The sequence below is a fragment of the Bombus bifarius genome, unplaced genomic scaffold (assembly GCF_011952205.1).
Source record: "Bombus bifarius isolate JDL3187 unplaced genomic scaffold, Bbif_JDL3187 scf7180000009104_frag, whole genome shotgun sequence".
Taxonomy (NCBI): Eukaryota; Metazoa; Arthropoda; class Insecta; order Hymenoptera; family Apidae; genus Bombus; species Bombus bifarius.
The window spans coordinates 1-23,347 of NW_022884899.1; the positions used below are offsets into that span (position 1 = coordinate 1).

The 23,347-nt window shown below is 33.2% G+C and overlaps 3 protein-coding genes, 1 long non-coding RNA gene and 1 pseudogene across 11 annotated transcripts; 2 read left to right on the forward strand and 3 right to left on the reverse strand.

Annotated features, from left to right (window-relative positions):
- Nucleotides 1-6: 6 nt before the first annotated feature.
- Nucleotides 7-8,580, reverse strand: LOC117213459. Of its 2 annotated transcripts, none has more exons than XR_004488664.1 (4): nucleotides 4,257-4,394; nucleotides 4,016-4,193; nucleotides 2,776-2,924; nucleotides 7-1,104 (listed from the first exon to the last, which is right to left on the reverse strand). XR_004488664.1 is itself a non-coding variant. In XM_033458805.1 (4 exons), exons 1-4 carry the CDS (start codon nucleotides 6,892-6,894, stop codon nucleotides 1,045-1,047), a joined length of 399 nt encoding a protein of 132 aa, XP_033314696.1. In that variant the 5' UTR covers nucleotides 6,895-8,580; the 3' UTR covers nucleotides 7-1,044. The 2 variants fall into 2 exon arrangements, 1 of the variants encoding a protein (XP_033314696.1); XM_033458805.1 differs by lacking the exon at nucleotides 4,257-4,394 and adding an exon at nucleotides 6,883-8,580.
- Nucleotides 8,581-10,291: 1,711 nt separating this feature from the next.
- Nucleotides 10,292-11,316, reverse strand: LOC117213460. Its single transcript, XR_004488665.1, has 2 exons — nucleotides 10,819-11,316; nucleotides 10,292-10,665 (listed from the first exon to the last, which is right to left on the reverse strand). It is a non-coding gene; the product is annotated as an uncharacterized LOC117213460 (long non-coding RNA).
- A 1,836-nt stretch (nucleotides 11,317-13,152) lies between these two features.
- On the forward strand, nucleotides 13,153-16,023 carry LOC117213458 (annotated as a pseudogene).
- A 1,394-nt stretch (nucleotides 16,024-17,417) lies between these two features.
- On the reverse strand, nucleotides 17,418-21,567 carry LOC117213454 (survival motor neuron protein-like). Of its 5 annotated transcripts, none has more exons than XM_033458795.1 (6): nucleotides 21,384-21,567; nucleotides 19,623-19,805; nucleotides 19,383-19,497; nucleotides 17,752-18,049; nucleotides 17,560-17,630; nucleotides 17,418-17,491 (listed from the first exon to the last, which is right to left on the reverse strand). In XM_033458795.1, exons 1-6 carry the CDS (start codon nucleotides 21,462-21,464, stop codon nucleotides 17,433-17,435), a joined length of 807 nt encoding a protein of 268 aa, XP_033314686.1. In that variant the 5' UTR covers nucleotides 21,465-21,567; the 3' UTR covers nucleotides 17,418-17,432. The 5 variants fall into 5 exon arrangements, with proteins under 5 accessions (XP_033314686.1, XP_033314689.1, XP_033314690.1 ...); XM_033458798.1 differs by lacking the exon at nucleotides 21,384-21,567 and adding an exon at nucleotides 20,923-21,004; XM_033458799.1 differs by lacking the exon at nucleotides 21,384-21,567 and adding an exon at nucleotides 20,485-20,699.
- LOC117213457 (adrenodoxin-like protein 2, mitochondrial) lies at nucleotides 21,043-22,849 on the forward strand. 3 transcript variants are annotated; one of them, XR_004488663.1, is made up of 4 exons: nucleotides 21,046-21,323; nucleotides 21,739-21,851; nucleotides 22,016-22,251; nucleotides 22,516-22,849. XR_004488663.1 is itself a non-coding variant. In XM_033458802.1 (4 exons), exons 1-3 carry the CDS (start codon nucleotides 21,175-21,177, stop codon nucleotides 22,126-22,128), a joined length of 375 nt encoding a protein of 124 aa, XP_033314693.1. In that variant the 5' UTR covers nucleotides 21,047-21,174; the 3' UTR covers nucleotides 22,129-22,148; nucleotides 22,516-22,849. The 3 variants fall into 3 exon arrangements, 2 of the variants coding, with proteins under 2 accessions (XP_033314694.1, XP_033314693.1); XM_033458802.1 differs by having other exon boundaries at nucleotides 21,047-21,323; nucleotides 22,016-22,148; XM_033458803.1 differs by lacking the exon at nucleotides 22,016-22,251 and having other exon boundaries at nucleotides 21,043-21,323.
- The last annotated feature ends 498 nt before the right edge of the window (nucleotides 22,850-23,347 follow it).

Genomic DNA, 23,347 nt, shown 5'->3' on the forward strand with positions numbered 1-23,347 from the left:
CCTCGCAATGTAATTCTTCATCTACAATTTTTTATTCGGCCTGAAACAAGAGACTTTCGAAGCCTTATAGAGTCTCGCGAATCTAAAAGTCAGGTTTCAACGTATTTTCGCGTCTTATTCTATAATACTGAAGACATTAAAGGTGTTAACGATTATTGTCTCACTATGTACGTACATCAAACGAGTACTTACGTAAGAGACGAATGGAAATGGAAACAGCCGAGAATAATTGAAGATAATTTGAATACGTTCCAGGCTATAATACAATTTCTCGTGAACCGTAATTGATTCGCAGAAGGGAATTGCTGCTTCTCACGACTAGCAAAGTGTTTCGCAAAAAAAAAAAAAGAAAGAAAAAAGAAAAATGGTATCGGAAGGATAGAAAAAAAGCGGTGGCCTACATCAAGCAATCTTCATGCCGATAATGCATTTATTATTCAGTTCGTTCATTTTCTATCGCGTAACAGACACTGGGATAACTGACAGAACGAGCGTATAAATCTTGCATCTCTCGACCTGACTTCTCCCGATGGAAAAATATTTACTGGTCTGGAATCGTGCATCGCTAATTAGTAAAAAAGTAATAAGCAAGAAAGCAATTATACTACCGGATTGGTATTTCTATTTTATTGGAGATTAATTAACCTGAGTAAACCAACAAAAACTTATCGAAAATCAATCGAAATTAAATCACCTTTTCAAACAGGCTATAAATAGCCAACTAATATTTGCAGTAATAAACTTCACTTTCGAATAAAGTATACGCTCTATAAATTGTAAATTGATAATTTCGTTATTATATCATTTTTCTTAGTCTAAACTGAATTCAGTGAAAAGAGCTTTCAATTGAATTACACACTTCATTAGTTTATGAATTATATTCGTTACCATACGTACAAAAGAAGGGTGACTGGTTTAAAAATTCAAAGGGTAGAACCTCCAAGCTCACGATTGGAAACAGATTCAGTTCAATGGTTTAATTTGCCATTTAATTGAATTCTCTGGCAATTTCAGCGAACTGTGGGCTTTAGAAGTGTCCAGCATTCAAAGGCAAGACCTCCTCCATCTTTCTCTTTCTTTCAGTTCCAACCTCAAGTAATTGACCTGTTAATTCGACGCTATATTTACATGCTAGCAAGGGATTCAGACGACTTCATTGCGTTAAATTCGCAATTTAGCAAACACGAATGTCTCAATCAATTTGTAGTTCGAAACAAATAAAAGATAATCAATTTTTCAAAATAACAATCGATATGTTCAATGCATTTGTCGATGCATTTGATCGTTATGTTCATTTAGCATTTTTATAATAAAAGCGTAGAACACATGTACATACACATAATATTCCATGAAATGATTTATACAGACTATGAGTCTCGTTTTATCATATTATAAAAGAATGAATTTCTCCCAATAAATGTAACTTCATACAAAATCTCGTTTAAAAAATTCAGTTTTTATTCTCATCAAATTAATTTAATATCGGAATATGTCATTTTAGTCGTTATAAAAATTTTATGTCAAAAAGCGTTCACAGATACATATATAAATAAATGTCCAATCCTATGCATCTATTTAAATCATTATTTAAATTCATAATTTATGAAATCTGAACTTAAATATTTATTAACAATATTCTGACGAATATGTAATGAAAGATAAAAGCAGCTTTATTTTTTTTTATAGGATGGCTCATGCTTTTTATTCATTTTATGTTTTTCGTTGTCAGCGCGTAACTACCTATCAGCCGCATGAATGCCAGGTTTTACTACTCAGAAGCGAAGAAGCGAAGAAGCAAATATACGTTACCTTGCATGGAAAAACGTTAGATACATATAAAAGTCATAACGTAGCTATTTACACATGGGGAATATTTATTTTTGTATGAAATATTTTTGCTTCTGAATTCTCATTATAAATGTACGTCCATTTCCTACGTTAAAGTACGTCTCTGCTTTGAAAACCTTCATTTAAATATAACGGTTAACAAAATATTATTAGAGAAATATTAAAACGAGACGCTAAAAGAACATTTTAATAAAGTACAAATGATTATTTGTTCTTTATTAAATTGCACTGCTGTAACTCTAATTTTATTAAATTCTAAATGAATCATTTATAAACTGAACCGGAATATAAAATTTTATTCCGCAAAAATCATAAAGTTGAAAGTTAGGAACGAATAACAAATGAATAACCTAGTTTCATTAAAAGGCACGTGGTTAAGGTACGCCAATCCGCGTAATAACTTTGACACTCCAATTATTATAAAATATGTATCCTTAAGGGATTTTTTTGCGCGAATGCAAAATACTTTTCATACGTGCAACTGAATAAATGGGGCGTGATTTTCAATATTTCTTTTTGTAGAATTTATAACAAAGTAACTTTTTCACAAATGTTTTCGCTAACATTTTTACAACGTAAATGTCTTCTTTTGTAATTAATAATTTCAACATTTCTCTGAACAGTTTCGTTGCGATAAAAAAAATATACAAAGCTTATGACGTGCTTGTTTAAAAATATTTATACGGAACAAGACTTTGAATTTGTCAGACCAATCGTTCTAACGAACGAATAAATTAAACGACTCGTAACAAAAAATTATTCCTGTCCATGTTTCTCTTTGTAAAAGTAATTCAAGGCAAGTTAGATGAATCGCTGTGTAACCTATTCGCGTAGCATGTGCTTTAACGACCAGCGTGCAAGCGTTAACGGTGTGCTTTAGTTTCTCTCTGGTTGTGTTAAGTGTTTAAGTAATGAGCATATACTCACTTCGGGCGGGTGGCATACGATCGACGTGCACCAGTCCGGCCTCGAATTATAGCAGATGCAGTAACTGCAAACCGAAAGTCCGTCCTCAAGCGTAAGAGCATGTCGAATGGTTTCTCCATGAAAGTCAACACAGCTGCTGTTTGTAGCATCTGAAAACGATTCTCAGCTTGAATATCTTTGCCATTCGACGGTCGTACGCGCAGTTACGTTAACCGTTTCAACGCCACTCAGCGTGATCATGCTGTACGCGTAGTGTGGTGAACTGTGTCGCGATGTTTGGTTACGATTGTCAATTCACAACGCGCTCGGTTCCGAACGTAGCTTGTCGCTAGTCTATCAGAGTTTCCTCTCGTAATTACTTTTCTTTCAAATAATCGTAAACCAAATAAAGAAAAAACTAATGTATAAATTACCTCTTGAATTGAAAAACCAATTACAGAACGTCACACAAACAAAAGGTAAAGCACGAATATTTGGCAACCTTTTGACTCTTTAGTGTAACGTTTCTGATATAGCTGATGAAGTGAAGCGTGAACGCGTTGAACGGTATGTTTCGACAAAAAAAAGAGCAGTGCAATCGAGTTGATCGGCACTTCTCGTAAATAAATAAACGAAGCGCTATTGCGCTTCATGGTACAATCCGATACGGATTTTTAAAACATCCCTGATACTGAAACGGCTAATAGCGTTACGAAAACGATCGTGCCAGGAAATTTTTGTTCAACGGATCCGCATTGCGGCTGCCACGATGCTTCTACGTAGCATTGATGCTTCATCGATGAAGCACGATTGAAATTGGATATTCGATTTCTTACTGGGGAGAGAGTTTTCATATCGTGTTTACTGTTTCACTTCGCAAGTGTGCTTTACAGTATACGTTAGAACTTGAAATCGAGCTATTTGAGTTAAAGTCGCTTGTAGCTTGAAATGACGTTTAAAGGATATAAGAATAATAGAAGGCTAAAATTCAAAAGTGTATATATACATTACTAATATATAATGCCTATAATATATAATATAATAAATAATAATGCCTATATATTGACTACTTTATCAGTTAATTAAATCCGTGCATATCAAGTTTTCTATAATTTAGTACTTTCGTGTAACTACAGAAATTTGATGCAATATAAAACTTGATTAAAACAGCGATTCATTAGGAAACGAGAATAATGATGCAAATATTTTTTGTAGCCATTATATAGGATTTCGATCGCATAATTAATCAGTATCAACTTACCATTCTTTAACGGAAAAGCGTAAAGAGGGACAGGCGGTACGGAGACCGCAATTATGATTACTTTCAAAAAAAATCTCCAACAATACATCTTCTTAGTTGTAATCAGATCAGATGCGATCAGATGCGGATCAGAAAAGAAGTTTTGCAGTGACGTAAGTACTGCAATAGCCAGAAGTATCTGCAACAGAAATCAGAATACACTCGTTTTCGCATGGTTGGATCAATTTCGCGTGGGACTAACCTGATTGAACCTAACGCGGGATAATTGCTCAACTCACGACCTTAATCAGCCCGCTTGATTCTCTGTAAATGCTTGAAATTGACGCTTGGATTCTTTCCAGATTAACTAGCTTTGCCCTCCCCCCCTCCCGTTATCTATTTTCTTAGATCGACTTAAACTGCCGCAACATATTATCTTTCTTCTTTTCTTTTCTTTTCTTTTCTTTTGATCTTTTAAAGCCCTAAATCGCTGGCTATTATATTTTGTACACTCAATTACTCTGTAAGTCATAAGTACATATGTTTTACAACGTTATTTGTCATATTTCAGTTAAACCCCAGAAAAGCCAGAAATATATTTGCAGCGTGTTTTAACGCGTCCCTGGCAAAGATCTCAAAAACGAGTTGCGACACAATTTAAAGCGACAAATAGCACCGCGTGTCTCGTTGTGGTAACACACGGTTCGCCAGCTTTTTAAAGCGCTCTCCGTTTGCTTTTTCCTCTCTTCCCTGTCTCTTCGTTTTTTCTTAACGAGCAAAACCATTTTCGCGAGGACGAGAGTACGGAAATGACGTACTGGCAATTTTGTTTTGTGATAATACAAGCAGCTCGGTTTCAGTGAATTAAACTTGGCCCCAAGCTTCTACTTATCCCTACCTTCCTTTCCTTTATTTTCCCTTCTATATCGGTTTTGCGGTTTTCCACATTTCCATCACAATAAACCATGTTTTTTCTCGATTTTACATGTTAGCCAATGATTCACGGCAAAAGCGTCGACTGTAAAAATATTTGTAGTTGCAATAGCAACAAGTATGTTTTCTCAAATAGAAAATATTGGCAGCGTACACGCTGGCAAAACAATTCATGAATAGCTCGTCCTCTGCTTGTTATTTGTTTCGATACTGTTAGCAAACAAATTCATGAAACATACTGGTATAGCGTAAAATGAACATAAAAGTTTTGCGTACACTTGAGAGCTGAACTTTGGCTGTTATACGTATATTATATATATACGCACACAGTTATGTATATGTATATATATATAGAAAATTCCTTAGAACTTTGAGCTTAATAACATATTAAAATCATTAACATTAAGGAGGTGAACTTTACTTACCAATTACCAAAGTTTCTTCCGCCAAATAATACATAAAAATTGAAAAAGATAATGTAACTAGTTTTAACTTTTTTTTGTGTTATAATTTGAATCACTCGATTTATCCGACTGAGGATGGTCGATCGCAATCTCAATTTATACATATTCTCATCGCATGAAATAGATCACATGAGGGATTTTCAAAAGTCGATGGAATATTAATGGCGATTAATTATTTACAGGTGTATTCTGTGCGGCTAAAGCAGTCACCTAATGAATTATTGAGTACCAGCAATGTTAGCGGTAAACAGGATTGCGGCTATGAATGATTCTCTAATGTGTATATTAGAGATGAATTTGATAATTTATCCTCATAATATGCAATCCGCTTTTAAGTGGAAATCATAATTAACAATTTCTGTTTGATCAAATATGAAGAGCAGATAAATCGATACGCTTAAATCAATATTAGAATTTCTTAACATTTTTATCAAATATTTTAGCACTGTAGAAGCGTCGTAGTAGAGAAATATTAGGTTGTTCCAAAAGTTTCTTTCGTTTTATAAGAAAGTAATAGATGTACAACATTTTTCGTTTTATATTATTTTATTGAATTACGTGTGATCCACCTTTTTCCAATTTAATATAAAATAATATAGAATAACATAACTGTCATTTCTTTATAAAACGAAAGAAACTTGGCACAACCTAATAGGAATTTACTTTTATTATCCATTATAAAAATGGATTGTTAATCCTCTAGGAGATACGAACAATATAATTGCAATTAATAAGGAATAAGCTAGCATAACTTAAACCAGCTTTTGCAGAAAGCTATTAGCTGAAGATGTTTATTAAACAATGACAACATGAATTTTCTTAAGTACCCCATTTGGTACTTAATCTACTTCGTAAGTACTGTGTGTCCTAGCCTTCAAAGGATGCAATTTTAACCAGAATGTTTCACATTACCTACCCGTATTGTTTCCTTGTAATATAATTTATATTTACATTATCTACGTTACGTTACATTCTACGCGTTAATGTAATGTGATTTTTATTTCTAATCGAAGTTATTTAAAATTTGTAGTATCTCAATAAAAAATTAACAGCCTGCAAAAACTTCACAGAAGCATTAGTATCTTCGAAACTATTGAATTCAAATGGCTAATATTCTTTAACAATATGCACTCGACGACGTTTATCGAGAGAAGTGATACTATTATGTGACGTAATAGTTAAACTTTCAATTCATATACATATATCGTTTATGAAAAAGTAGTCATTCTGCTTTTGTGATCTGTGACACACTATAAATTCTCATAAGCTAACTAACGCGTAATCTTCTGTAACGTATTAATATAATATAGGTATGTATATCTCGACTTTGAGCAACCAATTGGTGATAAATAAGCTTTAGTACATACTTCTTACACGTAACAAGAGACCAATTAACATCTCTGCTCTTAAAAGAAAAACGAAAGAAACTCTGAAAAGCTGCAGAGTTCAGGTCGAATAACACCAGCTCAGATAAATGACCCTCTAACTTACCTTTGTCCTCATCGACGTCAGTGATTTTAAAGCTAGTTATAAAGTGCACTTCTCAGCCAGCGTCCACGGCAGTCAATATTATTTAACGGATCTTAACGCGATGTAAAAAGGGAAAAAGGAGGAAAGAAGGAACAGGGAAGCAAAGAGAAGAAACGAATTTTTCATTTTCTCGAAACTGGATCAAGTTTCAGGCTGCTCGCCAAAGAGTCTGTAGCTAACGAGACAAGATTAGACAAACCACGCTTTAAAATTTCCACAGAACTATAATAATCCTCGAAATCAATACGATTTCAAATCGATCCATCTCCTGATTAAAAAATGAGATAGGATGAAGCTCACTAGTCGACCTTTGAACTTTCAATAGTGCTTACGGCTCGTATACTCTAGTTTGAATGCTACAATGTAAGCCAAGTCAACTGTAACTAGCGTTCGCGTGATTGTCGCTATCTATTATTCACGCGTTACACGTTCACCAGACAAACGCGTCTACCGGTTGACATTGTTTTCTGTCCTGAGTTTCAAAGCAATTATGTTGCTTCGTGTAATCAAATCTCGCCAAACTAACGATAAGTTCTTGTTTGATCTTACACAGTTACTAAAACTATACAAGTTAAACCAATCTAGCCTAAACAAGTAATGTCGTTATATATTCTTTTTTAAATCTATATATTGTTTAATAAATCGTGGTTAGGATATAGTAGCTGACAAAAATATTCGGACAAATATATTTGTAGAAACATTTTAGGAGTGTATTATGCATAGTGGCACCATTTAATACTGTACTGTGACTATCATGGTCGTGTTGGTATTATTCGAAACTAATCTGAAAATCTGTATGGAATTTGTAAGATATTTAGTACGAGTACTGTGCATTACTGATATGTACACAACCGAGACGAGATAACGAAGGTACTGCTCTCCATCGTTCATCGCTACGCGTTGCTAATAGCAACGTATAATGCATATATATCTCGCAAAGACCATAAAAGTACCCAATGGAACCACGTTTAATATTTGATAATAATGTCCCATTACAGTTTCGTCATTTTCAATTAATTAAACACGACCCTCTCTTTAAAAATTAGAAGATAAAATACGTAATACAAATCTACTCGAAATCTTTTAAACCTTACGGACGACTACTTATGGTCTTTAAAAGCAGCAGGGATTAGCAGAATATTAACTGCGGATTTTTCTTGGACCGCAGCATGCAATATGGAATATGGTTATTAAAATGTACACTGAAAATTTCATATCCATAAGATACTCGTGCTTGTAGAACCTTGAAACTGAATTCTTAACTCAAATAGTCGACCGCGATACTCGAGAAATTTTGCGAAGCTGACGTCAATACCAATATGTACCGTCGTTGTGCTATTATTTCGTGATAAGCCGTATTGATTGCACTTCCATTTCACGGAATTAATTTTTCCACACAAAAAGTGATAACGATAATCGAAAAAGGAAAAATATACTACCACTTTTCGTATCAGCATACACAAGCGCACTCGATTTTACACGAGTATACAATTTGCAAATTCGACGGAACGATCGGATTTAATTATTTTTTCGATATTTCAGGCATCAAGTTCTATTTACACATCGAACGTTGAAATACGGCGAAATACAAAATGTACAAACCACTCTGGACATTAATTAACTTTAAACGTTATTGATTAATTAAAGAAACCAACCATTGTGTTGATTTTTACACTTTGAAAAATTGTTATCCACTTTTGCTTTGTTTAAAAATTGAAAAAAAAAATACGTTTATTGTAAGTCACGAGTATCTCTTTTATTTATTTAAACTTTAGATCAAATATTACAATTTATAAATATATCATTTATTTAGATATACTTGTAATATCTGTTTTATAAGTTTGTACAACCATTTATCTATTTATCTATTTTATTTGCACATAATCTTTAAAGACTGATTTTGTAAAGAATAAAAAATTGTGATTCTATTTAAAAACGATCGTGTCAGACTCAAGTGATAAGCGATATATATTTCAGCGATATATATATTCAGATTTCACCATCACATAAACGGTGCTATTGGAAACGTTTCACAATGGACGTCTTACAAGCGCCTGCGATGTCCGTCATATGTAAAGCTATACCACTGAATCACGGCCGCCATTTAGTGATTAAGGTCGATCACTTAGAGCTGTTAATCCGACATAATGGCGAGCAATACATCGAAGACATTATTGGAAACACAGTTACAGTTCAATTTCATTGAGCTTATTTGCAAATAAATGTGTACAATATATTTTAGAGGTTTTAAATATTACTGCTGACTAAACTTCGCGTCTGCGCATCATCTTTCTTTAACTTTTTTTGCATTTTCTTATCGACGCATGAAGACGAAATGCGTAAATTTTATTATTTATTTAAACATTACTATATTATGCTCAAAGTAGCGGAATATCGTTTTATTATCAATATATGAAGACCTAAAAGAATTAAAAAAGAATTAAAAAAATATGTAGTTCAATCAATACTTCGTGTATTTTTCTATCTCCACAAGACAATATCCGGACCAGTTACGCTTACAGTATCAACAAAGATTTGTCCAGCCATACGGAATAAGTCGTACTCAGTAGTTTAAAAGTATTAACCGCACGAACTCCAGAAACACTTTTGAAGTAACTTTCGAACCAATAAATCCCCGAACTAAGAACTGTCATATTTCGTCTCTATTTATCGAATATTGTTAGAAAATGCAAAAAAAAAGAAGTTAAATAGAAAAAGTACTTGGAAACTTAAAAGAAAAAATCTCGAAAAATCTCTTAATACTTTTTACTGTCGTCTTGAGACGCACTATATGTTAAGCTTCTTCGTAGTTACAACTTTTACCGCAGATGTAACGAACTGACAAATGCTAAATTTTAAATAAATGTTTTTAAATAAATGTTTAAAATAATACATTAAATGTATTAACTTTGTTGCGCAGTTTCATTTAATTTCTTACGATACGGAGGGTTTAATTACGTTTAAGATATCTATTTGAATCTTTTAAATTCGAAGTTTTTTAAAAAATTACCTTAAACTTTATAAAATTAAATCGTCTTTCCACTTTGTTGTATCATAAAACAGTCGTCTTAAAATATTCTATATTTTCCTCGTCTTAAAAAATCTCCCTACAGAAAGAATAAAGAAGAATAAATTTCCATACGTTAAATTTCGCGTGATTGATGGAATACATAACGATAACGAGAACTAACTAGCGACAACAAGCAACCATTAGCAAGGACAACTGGCGACTATAACTGTCGTCTCTATGATGTATGGCGACTAAGGAGAACAGCCAGCAACTACGGATTACATGTAACAACCAATTGCCCCACTTCTAAAAGGCAACTAACTTGCAAACCCTTTGATGGTTTCTGTAGCGTGATATACCCCTTGAACGTGGTTAAAGAATGTGGTCGCCGCTGGACGGCGGTTTGACAGCAGAGCGATCTCGCCAATTCAAAGCTTGACATTACAAACTACCGAGAATCATTAGGCTCGTTATCGAGCATCTAGCTTTCAGAAGGTGCTTTATCATATGATATGACTTCACGATATTTTTATAGCAAGAAGAATGGCCAACCTCTAACAAAACAAATTTTTACTAAGTGCTGCATGTGAACTGCAGGCCGGCCTACTAGGGAAATTTGACGAATGAATAAACTAAAATATATACGAATATATTCGTTATATCATAAAATGCCCGCATTATGTTCTCTAACACCATAGAGGAAGCTAAATTTATATATTAAAAAATTGGAATACCTGTTGTAAGAGAGTTAATTAAATTCTAACCTATCGATGACTCCATAAAAACCTTTATTTCCTAAAAATGTATATCTTCCAAATTCTCCTTAGAAAGTATCATAGAGAAAATATGAAACCTGAAAAGTACATCACGCTGATGCCTCGATCAACCCTCGTGCTTCGCAGTCCATGTGTCCGAGCGATGAATTCCCTCCAAACAAGGAAAAACCAAAGGGAGGTCTTCTTCGAAGGACGTGAGAGGGTAAGGAAAGCAACGGGAACGATGATCACGCAATATACTGGCGGCGTACGTATAGAACGGCTGTTGCGAGAGAGTTCGCAAGAAACAAGAAGAAAAAAGGAATCGTAGGCCGACGCGATTATACGCTGTCGACGGACAAACAGCGACTGAGCCTAACTGAAACGAACTCTGTCGCAGTATGAGCACGGGCTACGTTCGCGGGTCGATCGAACACGTTCTGCGCCTCTCCTCGGCACCGGCGTCAAAACCACCCCCGACGAGCGCAACGCACTGGTGCACATGCAATATTAACCACTGGTCTTTCCTTTTTCGCGCGATATTATATCAGCACCTATGATACCATTTCAAAGACCGCAATCAAAACATTAAATACCGCATTAAAGCCATACAATAATTCGCAATATTCATTCGTAAACGTTATTGTATATGTACTTAATTAATCGTTATTATGTTTCGAATGATTTACTACCTCGTATTCCATAAGCAGATATATGGTTCATTTTCACCTCAAGTACGATATAATTTCTAACAAATGTTTATAATTCACAATGTAAAATATTTATAATTCATTGGAAATATTTTTCTATCACGGTATAGTGGTCAAATTTCACATAAATCACAAAGCTATACTCACGACATGACAAATCATGAAGATGTCATGAAAAATGGCATCCGTCCATATATATTCAAACGCAACGAACAAGTTCGAACTTTTCGAGAACAAACGATTTGTTCGATAACATCTGTCGCGAGCTTCTCTTCCTTTAACGATAACAATTGACAACTAAAGCTCGAGAGGCTCGTAAGGATGAACAGCGACGAGTATCTAGAAGCTATGTACTCACCTGGGCAAGGAGACTCCAACACCAAGGACGTTGGAAGTTTCGAGAAGCGATGATGGAAACTGAAGTAGCACGTCAGGTCAACTCCGGCGAAAACTGCTAAAGAAAGAAAAATCCAACTAATTTGTTTCCAACGATAAAATGAAATTAATTTGTTTCACAAATTATTAACTGGATATTATTCAAAAATTATTCAAAATTCGCTTGATTGATTCACGGCCCGGGACATTTGGGTCATACCATTTTGGTAATGGACGAAAATGGCAGAAGGAAGAACGACCGTTTTTTTCATATTTCTCTTTCCCCGGGAAACGATGGAATGCCCGAGCACCTTGTTTCATTTCCTCTCGACATCAATTTCAATCTTTTTAAACGAAATATAATCTGAACGATGAAAAGTTCATTCAAATAATGCTCCGCGCCAGACACTCACGAAAATTAAGAAGAAACACGGAAAATTCGCGAATAAAACGGATTTCTTTGTCCTAGTGAGATAATAAACCTCGTTCACGTATTGGTTTTTGAAATCAATATATCCACCAATGTGCACTCGTTTAACAAGGGTGATGGAACGTGCCAAAAATCTCTCAAGAGGGTCTTGGCAACGGAAGAGTCGAAAACGTCACAATTATGAATGAAAAATTCGAATAGTTGCTGATTTTACAGTCGAAACCGATAAAGAACTCCAGATATTCCCCCAATTAATTTACAATAAATTCGCGAAAATGATCGATTGCTGACGTCATTGTATTCTAGAAAGATTGTAAAACGATAAGAATTTATTGAAAAAACTTATATTCGATGATAACACTTCTAATAAGAGTACTAAGAGGAGCGATTCTGTACTCACCTTCCTGTCTCGAAGTACCGAACGCAATTAACCGTCCGCCCAGGATGGAACCGTTCGGAACTTTTGTAAGTCACTGCACGGCCGCTGCTTATGGTGGAAATGTAATAGATATAAGTACAGAGCGCGTGAGCGAACTAAAAACGCGATAGAGAAGTAGAGAGAGGATGTTCCGTCCTTGTCTAATGACGCGCACTTGTACAGGAAATATGTAACAGAGGTATACGAGCAGCGTCAGTGTCCACTAGTGTGCATGCCTGATTAAACAAGGACAGGAAGTATCTATACATGGTGTTCTCTTTCTATTTCCATGTTGCATCCATCTTACTATACAGTACACACACTCAGCTATTCTATCATTATATTTGTGCGTTGCTTATGTGTGAACCAAACATTTCCATGGCAACAAATCGTTTGTCTCTTGTTTGATGCTCGGTTTTCAACGGAGTTGAAAGAATTTTTTAAGAGAAACGTAATGGACGGGTTGTTTTTAAAGTAATAAACGGAAATTCTCGTATCCATTGAGAAACGATAGGCGATTTGAAAGTGTCACTATGAACGGTGATTTATCGATGCAAGGTAGTATGAATAAGATATTTTATAATCTGCGAAAAAAGGTAAGGAATATTCTAGATTTTAGATTTTAGATTTTAGAATTTCCACGTCACAGACGAGTGTGTTTTGTTATTTGATTTGTAATATTGCTGCAGTTCTCTTAATAGCTGTTCGTTTCATGCGATACTCGCACATAGTATCTATGACTTTTGCTTCTAACAATTTTTATAATTAGGCTGTATCAAATATTTTTAACGTTCGTGTTTCATGAAAAATCATGTGTAACTCGTTGAATTCGCAAATGTAACAAAAAATTACATGAAAAAACTTATATTATTGTAATGAAAAAATAATTATATTAGGAGGAGAGTCGTATTTCGGAACGTCATCGGAACATATTATACCTTGTATGTGATTATTTGGAACACAATGGGTGAGTATATTATAATTAAAATATATTCCTAGTTCCAATTCTCTTGAATAGTGTCAGTGACCAATCGAAATAGAAATCAGTGGACATCGTGGAAAGAGAAGGCGAAACCAAATTTGAAAATTCGACATCGGTAATTCAGTAGTTAAGAATAACTCAATCGATAATGTAGATTAACTAGTTATAAACAAATATATGAAATATAAATTCAAATTATTCTTATCCATCTAAAAATTGGAAATTAAAGAGCAGAAGACAAGAAATTATCTTCGAGGATTTATATAGTAAATACATTCTTTTGCCTGTCTTACCTAGAGATAAAACAGTTGTTTGATGGTTATCTTATAGTGTTCAGTCATTGCGAAAAATATTTTTAATCAGTTAAAAACTATAATTAATTAAAAACTACATTTCTTTAGGTATATAGACATTAGCGATGTATTATTCCGGGAAGCTCGTCTATCTCCAGAACATCGGGTCTGCGACAACATCGATTTGGAAATTATCGTTGCAGAGTATGAAAATTATTACAAGATGAAATTTCAAAAATATCCCATATTGTGTAAGAAAATAACTGGAAGGGAAATGACGAGGGAAGTGACAAATGCAAGCAAAACGTAAGAATTTAAATTATTTAACGATATTAAACGGTATTCAACGTATCGTATTCAACGTATCATATTCAACGTATCGTATTACAATATGATCCAGTGTTTGTAGAAGTATTGAGACAAAAGCCAAATCTGTTAGTAAAGAAGCGAGAAGTGAGCCTGTGAAAGAGACAAATCTACAGCAGAAGATAACTGATGACAATACGAATCATATTAATCTCGCAATGACAGTGACGTCACTATTCCCCAATGAGAGTGATGGACGTTCATCAGAAGAGCTATTTAACGTCCCAATGGAACAATCCATGCAATTGAAGATATTGAAATGCATTGAAAAGCTTTATTAAGATAATCTGGAATTACGAAAGATTGCTGAGGACATCTCATGCGTAAGTTATTTTCGATTAATATACGTATCGTAAAGCTTTTAAACGATAAAATTCCCATCGATAAACCGTTCAACGTATATCGACGATGACGTGATTTCAGTAACGCTTCAAATATCAAATTACGTAACGTTTACTTAATATAGAGAAGATGCCATTTTATCTTTGTATCGTCACAGGAGATCATAGTAAACAAATTAAATGTACATTGGGATGACGTTATAGGCCTAGAAGAATGTAAAACCGCTGTTAAGGAGGCCATTGTGTATCCCCTTGAGTATCCTATCTTTTTTGATGGCCCGTTTTCCCCCTGGAGAGGTATTTTGCTGTACGGCCCACCTGGTACAGGTAAGATACTCGCATTCTTTTCATTTCTGTACGTGTTTACAAGAAATATACAAAACAGGGAAAACAATGTTAGCGAAGGCAGTCGCGACAGAATGCCATTGCACCTTTTTTAACATAACTGCCAGCTCATTGGTCAGCAAATGGAGAGGCGATTCCGAGAAGTATATACGTGTAAGTTGCTTTGTCTATGTAAGTTTCTTTGTTCCTTTGTCTATGAAGGAGAGATTCTAGGTATAAAAAGATTTGATTTTATTTTTCGTCATTTATATATAAATAGAATAGTTGTTTGGAAAACGAAATGATATCATATTCGTGATGAGGCAATGAATTTAAGGAATTTCGAATATAATATTTAATGAATAATACATTTGTTAAACTGAACAGGTTTTATTTGAATTTGCCTATAGTCATTCGCCTACAATTATTTTTATCGACGAGATTGACTGGATCGCCACAAATAAAGGAGACTGTATATTGTCTGAACCTGCAAAGAGATTCAGATCAGAACTTCTTTCTAGATTGGATGGATTAGTGTCTAATGAGAATTCTAATGTAGTTCTTCTGGCTACAACTAATTCCCCTTGGTACGTATATCACGTTATTTCAATGTTTTCTAAGTTGAAAATATCGTAATATTTCTCCAAATTCCAAATATGTTATTGTGTTGTTTGAAGTATTCCTTCATTATTATTAGTATAATAGAACGATAATATTTATTGTAAATATGTTATTAGGGGCATTGATGCAGCTTTACTCAGGCGTCTCGAAAAGCAAATATACGTATCATTACCCAATGAAGTTGCTCTACTTGATATATTCAAATTATACCTTAGCAACCACTTATTAGAAAATACAGATATTGTAAACCACATAGTAAAATGTACTGAAAGATATTCTTGTGCAGATATAAAATTGCTTTGTAAGCAAGCGTGGCTACTAGAAATAAGCCCGATATGGAGGAGACTTGAAAAGAAAGAAACACCTGTTACCACTTTGAAATATGAATTAAAAAGTTATGAAATATTAGCAAAATTGTTAAAAAAAATGTCACCTACAGTTATGCAAATAGATAAATATGATACGTGGAACAAATAAATACGCAATCGTAAGGACAGATATTGAAAAATATAAATAAATGGATTATCGTTCGAGAAATCATTCGCATGTGTGTGCATGTGTGTATGCGCGCATGTGTGTGCGCGCATGTGTGTGCGCGCATGTGTGTCATGTGTGTCATGTGTGTCATGTGTACGCGTGTGTGTGCGCGCACGCGCTATAGGTTAAGTTTAAAATGTTCGGTTGTATTATATCCTTGTATTATATATGTCGGAGATGAAAGGAAAACCGGAGCCTTCCCTTTGCAATTTTGAGGAAGCCTTCTAATGCTTTAGCCTAGATTTTATCATAACTGTAATTAAGCAATTGTCATTTGTAATTGTTTGATATTTGTGAAAGCGAAAGTGGGTTCGAGGTGACAACTGGTCGCCGAACGTAGCCACGGTCACGGGATAAACGTTTTGCCTGACGAAGGTGTGGATCGGTTGTATTGTTCTCGCTAGAAATCACATAGAATTGTACTTTAGAGATGTCGATATAATGGGACACACGTTGTATTAGGAATCAATCTCCAGACAGAAACTGCCTAGTAACGGCGTTTGAATCTTTCTCGATGTTTCCAAAGAGTATACAACAAACTTTTGACAGAAATTGCCTAGCAACAACGATTGGAACCTTCTCGATGTTTCCAGCGAGCATATAACAAACAAATGCAGTCGTATAGCGAAAAAGATTTTCATCAGATATTCATTCGTGTGATCGCCTTGGAAAGTGATACATCGAGCAATTTACCGAGTGTCTCAGCAATTGTATTTTGTGTTTAAAATTATTCTACACATAGTAAAGAGTTATCCCGTTGACCGTGGATTCGTTTGAACCCCGGAACATTGTTAATAGCGTTAATTAAATTCATTATTCGTGAAACCTATCAATCGTTAATCTCATTATACGTTAAATTCATTATTCGTAAGACATATTATTCGTTCCTCTTATTGTTCGTTAAACTTATTAATCTTTAATCTAATTATTAGTTAAACTTATCGTTTGTTAATCTTATTATTTATTAAACTCATTATTCATAATATTTTGTAAAATCTTGTTTATTCACGTAAATATATTCTCTGTTTCGAAAAACAATGGCTAATTCAAACAAAGGATCATTACGCGCCTTAAATCCTAATTATAACCCGACATATATATGTGAGTGTATTTTATCAAAAATATGTTTTTTAGTTTTTCTTATCTTAGTAATTATTTTTAAAAAAATAAAGTCTTATATGAAAATAAAGCTGTTCTTTATTTCAAATAATTGAAGTAAATAAATACAATGAGTTTTATATTTTATATTATCTTATATTAATATCTTATATTTATCTTATATCTTATTATAATATCTTATTTTAATATCTTATATTATCGTTATATTGTTATTGAAAAAATTGATATAATCAACAGTTCTTCCTGTTCTCTTGATTGTTTCTTGCTTGTTTCAAACCATGATAATAACCTACAAAAGAAATAACATAGTCCATTGAAAATTTAATATACAATAAAATACTTATGTGAAATAATTACCTGTGTGAAAACCACTAATATACCATGACATCAACATACTTGAAAGTGCGTCTGTATCATTATCTGGTAATCTAGTACATTTTATTAAAATTTCGTATTTTTTTTTCCAAATAAAATGTTAAACTTATTCCAAATTACTTATTAATATTAGAAGTATTCAGCATTCCATTAGAATTTTTAAATTGTACTTACTTGGTCATTAATTGTGGTGGTAAAGGAGGTGCAGGTGGCATTATATCAGTCATCGAATTGAAAGATGGTCCCGGTATGAAGCGATGTTTATACGCATTTGCTTCTTCAGAGTCACAATCCATTTTTTCTACATTATATTTTTTCGAATTTACATTTGTAGAAAAATTAGTCTCACAAGTCTCGTCGTTCTCTTCATTGAATTTCTCTTCCAAAGCTTTCTTTTGTTGTGCTATTTGACTTTGCAAACCTTCTGATTCTAAAAGAGAACTCAACTCGACTTTCTCTGTATTACCATAGCCTAAACACAGAGTAAAAGAAATTTTTGTCATTTAATAGAATGACTGAGTGCCATTCAGTTACTGTCCTTACAGGCAATGTATTAGAATTTCCCGTGCATAAATGTATATGTATATGTCGGGTTTACATTAGAATTAGGGTTAGGGGCGTGAAACGAATCTTCGTTTGGGTTACACGTTGTCGTTATGCAATGGAGAAGACATTGACTAGTGCAAATACGATTATTATAGAACCGGACAAGTAACCGCGGTAGTTAGGTGCTCGAGAAACTAATGACAATGATCCTAGGTTCAATAACGAATCCGCGGTCGACGGGATGATAGATGAACGTACTCACAAAATCTAAGTCGGACGCGTAATATTCACTGGTCGTAAAGAGTTACTCCTTTCATCAATGAGGCCGCAAGAAAGAATGTCTTTCCCGTCCCGATCATGCCACAGAGGAAAACTATAATGGGGTGTGTCTAAGGACACGAGATCATCGGATTCGTCGAGAAAAGCCTTCGTTCAGAAAGTAAGGGAAATTGGCGTTGCTAATTGGTCAATCTCCATATCGGTGGTTAGAAAAAGATGCTAGCCGCCCTCGAGGGAAAGTTGCTAGTGGAAGACGCCGCTCGTTGAAAAATATGTCTCCCCTATCTTCCCGTAGTTGGGACAAAGACTGTTTGTCTGTTTGAAGGACTTTAGTTAACTAAACCTTAAGATTTATAACGGGCCCTCGAGCTAGCCGAACATGTACTGCGGAGACGCATCGACATCTGGCAATCATCTTACTCGAAGAATAGGGTCTGCGTGTGGCGAGCCACAGGACAGAAACCGTTGGAATGTTTACTGTCGCGTGTCGCCACGAATATTTCTTTTAAGGAGAGCTATAGAATTACTCCATACCTTTGTTAGACAAAGCGTTCATCCCGTGACCGCGGCTACGTTCGGCGACTGACTGTCGCCTCGAGCCCAAGCTCATTATCACGACTCTCGAACAATTACAATCGGGTTGAATAACTACAATTGTTCAATTACAGCTATAGTAGACTCTAGGTTACAATGTTGCGGGATTATCCAAAATTCCAAAGGCTCCGGTGTTCTTTCATCTCCGACATATAAATGTTGTTAGCTCCAAGCAGCTAATAATGAACAATAAGTAACATGCATGTTTATGGTTCATGACCCTATATCCCACGGGTCTCCCCATAGACATTGACAGGTACTCCTGCCCAGTTAAGGACCTGCTGAATGACACTGTGATAGACTATGCGAAAGCCTTTACTTCATATATATATATGTATTTTTAGTACATTTCTTAATTGACATAACCATCATGCTAAAGGTATTACCTGCAAATTTTACAACACACGTGCCATTGTTTTCGTAAATTTTTGATATTATAGCTTCATAAATTTCTCCATCCTCTGAGTATATTGCACGACAAGGTGCTCCTATGATCCATTTCTATAGAGAAAAGATGTGTATACAAATAAATATAAGTAAATAGCAAAATAAAATAATTTGCTTCTTAATCAATATATTTAATAATATTCTGTATCAAATTTGTAATATTCTATCAAAATCACAACCTTGTGTAATTTACTTGCGTGTTTAGGCTGCTTAAGATTTTGTAGGTTTTCTTTCGGTTGAGAATTTCCAACATCCATTCCCATTCGCTTGATAACTTCTTCTTTTGCTAAATTTATTGCTTTATCATATGCTTCTATTAATGCACTATCGTCCCAAACATTATCATTGGCTGTGTCTGTATCCTTTTGAGATAGCAAATTATACGTTATTAATATCGATACAAGTATTTTATTATCAAACTATTGCAAATTATCATATATGTCATTTTTCAAAAATTGACTAAAAGGTAATGGATACTGTTAATTACTATTATGCTAAGATCTTGTACTAAAATAATATTAAAACCATTACGTTTCCATTACCATACATACGTTTCCATTTCCTCGTATAAAAAGAACATTCATATCATCTGCCATTTTAAAATAACATCATTTAAATATTGAATTTGCTTCTGAAATATTAATTTGTCTCATTTCTTTAACTCTAACACATTGTAAACAATGATGACATTATACCAACTATAATACTAAAAATCTATTCCCCATTCATTCGAAAGATTATTTTTTGAAGCAAGGTTAACATTGAATGTTCCCAGACTTCAATAACTGTATTTTACTTTCTTTACAATATCTAACAATATATTAGAATACTATAAAAAAATATTGTATGCACAAAAAACTGTTTATAGCGAAATAGCAAAAGAATTAATCACATATTATAACTAAAACGAGATTGTTAAGTAGATTATATTATACTGCATATGCGTTAGTGTTTCAGCTGGTAAATATAGTTTTTATATCTGAAGATAAATAAGATTTAATTCTATAAAATTGCATAATGAATTATACATCTATTTATTACTATTCGTATTTCCCCTTAGTTGTATGTTGTCAATAGCATCAATCACGAACATATAAATAAATATAGAAGAAACCGTTCGGAAATGGAAAGGGAAAAATGAACATGGAAGACAAGAAAGTTTTCTTCAGGTTTAGCGTATGCGTGATACGCTTTGAATGTCTCAGATAAAGATAAAGATACTCTGCTCATTTCTATTTGTTCCGCAGAACGAGAAATTTGTTGTCTTTCATATTGGTTTTTACGATTCAATTTTTGGGCAGTTTTCCCTAGCGAGTGTCGGTCCCTGTTTGATATAACCAGACCGTAATTTATACAGATATGTATTATAGATATATATTTGTAAAACTGAAATCAGATGAAATAAATGTTGCCTGAGGTTTTAAACGTTTAATAAAAACAATATTTCATTTGGAAAAAATGTAAGATATGTAAAATTACATATTGATCATTTTGCTGGTCTTGTATCATAAAACGTGTGGCCCGAAGAGCACGTGTCCGGTAGAGATACGTCACTTGTGTTAGGAACCGTTTTATAACCTATCACAGTAAAGGAACATCCCAGTATACCAGCCGAAGAATGCCGTAAAAGTTTCTGTACAAAGTACAATTGATCTACAATTGATATTTTCCGCAATACTTATCTGGTGTTCGGTCAGGGTGTCCCATACTCATGATATTTATGACAGTGGAATGGCGTTAGTAAATCAATTACAAAAATTTTCGAGATCAATTCTCGGTATTGCATCAAATTATTCAAAATATACAAGCAACACAACGTTGCCCTTTTTGCAGGCAACAAGAGGAATATCGACCACGCAACCACTTTCAGAAAAACAAGAGTAAGTGATACAGAGTTTCTTGTGCTTTCCTTCTTTTTTTAATAGAATTTCAGTACTTACCTTCCAATATAAAATTGGTGTCAAAATAATAATGCTAATAATAATGTCTAAGAAATTTTTCTCTTTGTAGGAGTATAACATCTAGAAAAATAACATAGTATTAATAGAATAGTATTAATAAGAACAACATTGACAATGAACAACTAAAAATATAACACTGTTATAAATATATGATATACGAATTTTATTTATGTATTATTAAGACAAGTATATCTTATTTTTAAATTATTTCTATTATCATAAGTGATACATATAATTAAGGTATAATTAAGAGAAGATTAATTGAAGAAACACAAAAAATAAAGAAAATAATTATATTGAGATAATTTTTATCTTTCATAAATATTATTTTCAGAGTAAATATAACGTTTGTTAAAGCAAGTGGAGAGAGAATCAAAGCAAAAGGGAAAGTTGGAGATACTATATTAGACATAGTAGTAAATAATGAAATTGATTTAGATGGATATGGTATGTTTTAAAGAAGCATAATTTACTTAATTTAAAATAAATAATTTTGAGGTAGAAAATATTTGAAAATTTTCATTTTTATCAAGTTTAATATTCTTATTATTTTTAACTTTTGATACTTTGTTATATAAGTATGTTGTAATATTAAAATATAATTGATATAGGTGCTTGTGAAGGAACATTAACTTGTAGTACGTGCCATTTAATATTTTCGAAAGAAGTTTATGATGCACTTCCTGACAAACCAACAGATGAAGAATTAGACATGTTGGATTGAGCATATGAATTAACAGATACGTTAGTTCATAATAATCAGTATCAAATCATTCACATTATTAATTCTATTACCTTTTAATATTTTATAAAGTGAATTTTTCTTTGTAAATTTATGTAAAAACAGGTTAGTATTGGGTATTTCGAAATCTGCATCTCAATGTAGAATTTCAAATCGCTATCTCTGAATACTACGAAACTGAAATTATAATAAATTTTCATAGTTTTTTATTTATGACCCTATAATCATTACAAATCTATGTTGGAATTAGCATATTTACAATGTTGATTTTCAAATGGATAAATAGAAATCTTATTGTGTATTAGTATTAATTTGTATAGCAATAAATATATTTATTGACATATTCAGTTATATAATATTTAATTTCAGGTCACGGCTAGGCTGTCAAATAGTAATGTCTAAGGAACTAGATGGAATTGAGGTAAGAGTTCCATCAACAATTAATGATGCAAGAGCATAACTGAAATTATCTATAGGTTTTTGAAAATTTGTATACAATGTTATACATCTCTTGTTAAAAAAACCCTTGTTATAATTATTAAAATATTGGTATTAAAAAAATATAATAAAGAATCTTGTGTTTAAATGTGAAGCTTATATATATACATATGTTATAGTATAATTGCAATTTTGATATTTGTACATTGCCATTGTAAAAAGCCTATCCAATTATGAAGAAAATATATCTTTTATTTTTAATATACAGGGTGTCAATTTTAAAACGTTCATCTAAATTATTTTCGTTACTATTAAAGATAAGAAGAAATTACTAAGGAAGACTTAAATGGTTTTAAGATGTGTACTTGGTTATGATAAAAAAGACTCTTGTGGAATAAATTTTGCAACTTCTGAAAGATTAGATAAAAGCTTAGAACCTAAAAAATAATTTGAAATTAATTTCGTTTAGATATACTGTTTGATTTCTTAGCTGTGGGCAAGTTTAAAAGATCATCAAACTCATGGTCAACAAAACAACAAAAATGTACATGCAATGCTTTTTCGTTTCACAACAAGTTATCTGACACTATCATCATTTTCGTGGCACATGCAACATTATCGATTCAGTATAGTAATGTTTTGGATTAAAACAAGTGTCTCGACATTGGGGCAAAATATTTCAACCTTTAAGGACTAAAATTAAAACTTATGAGTTTGTTTATAATTTTAATAGATTTTATTAATATTGTGTTTACTGGTTTAT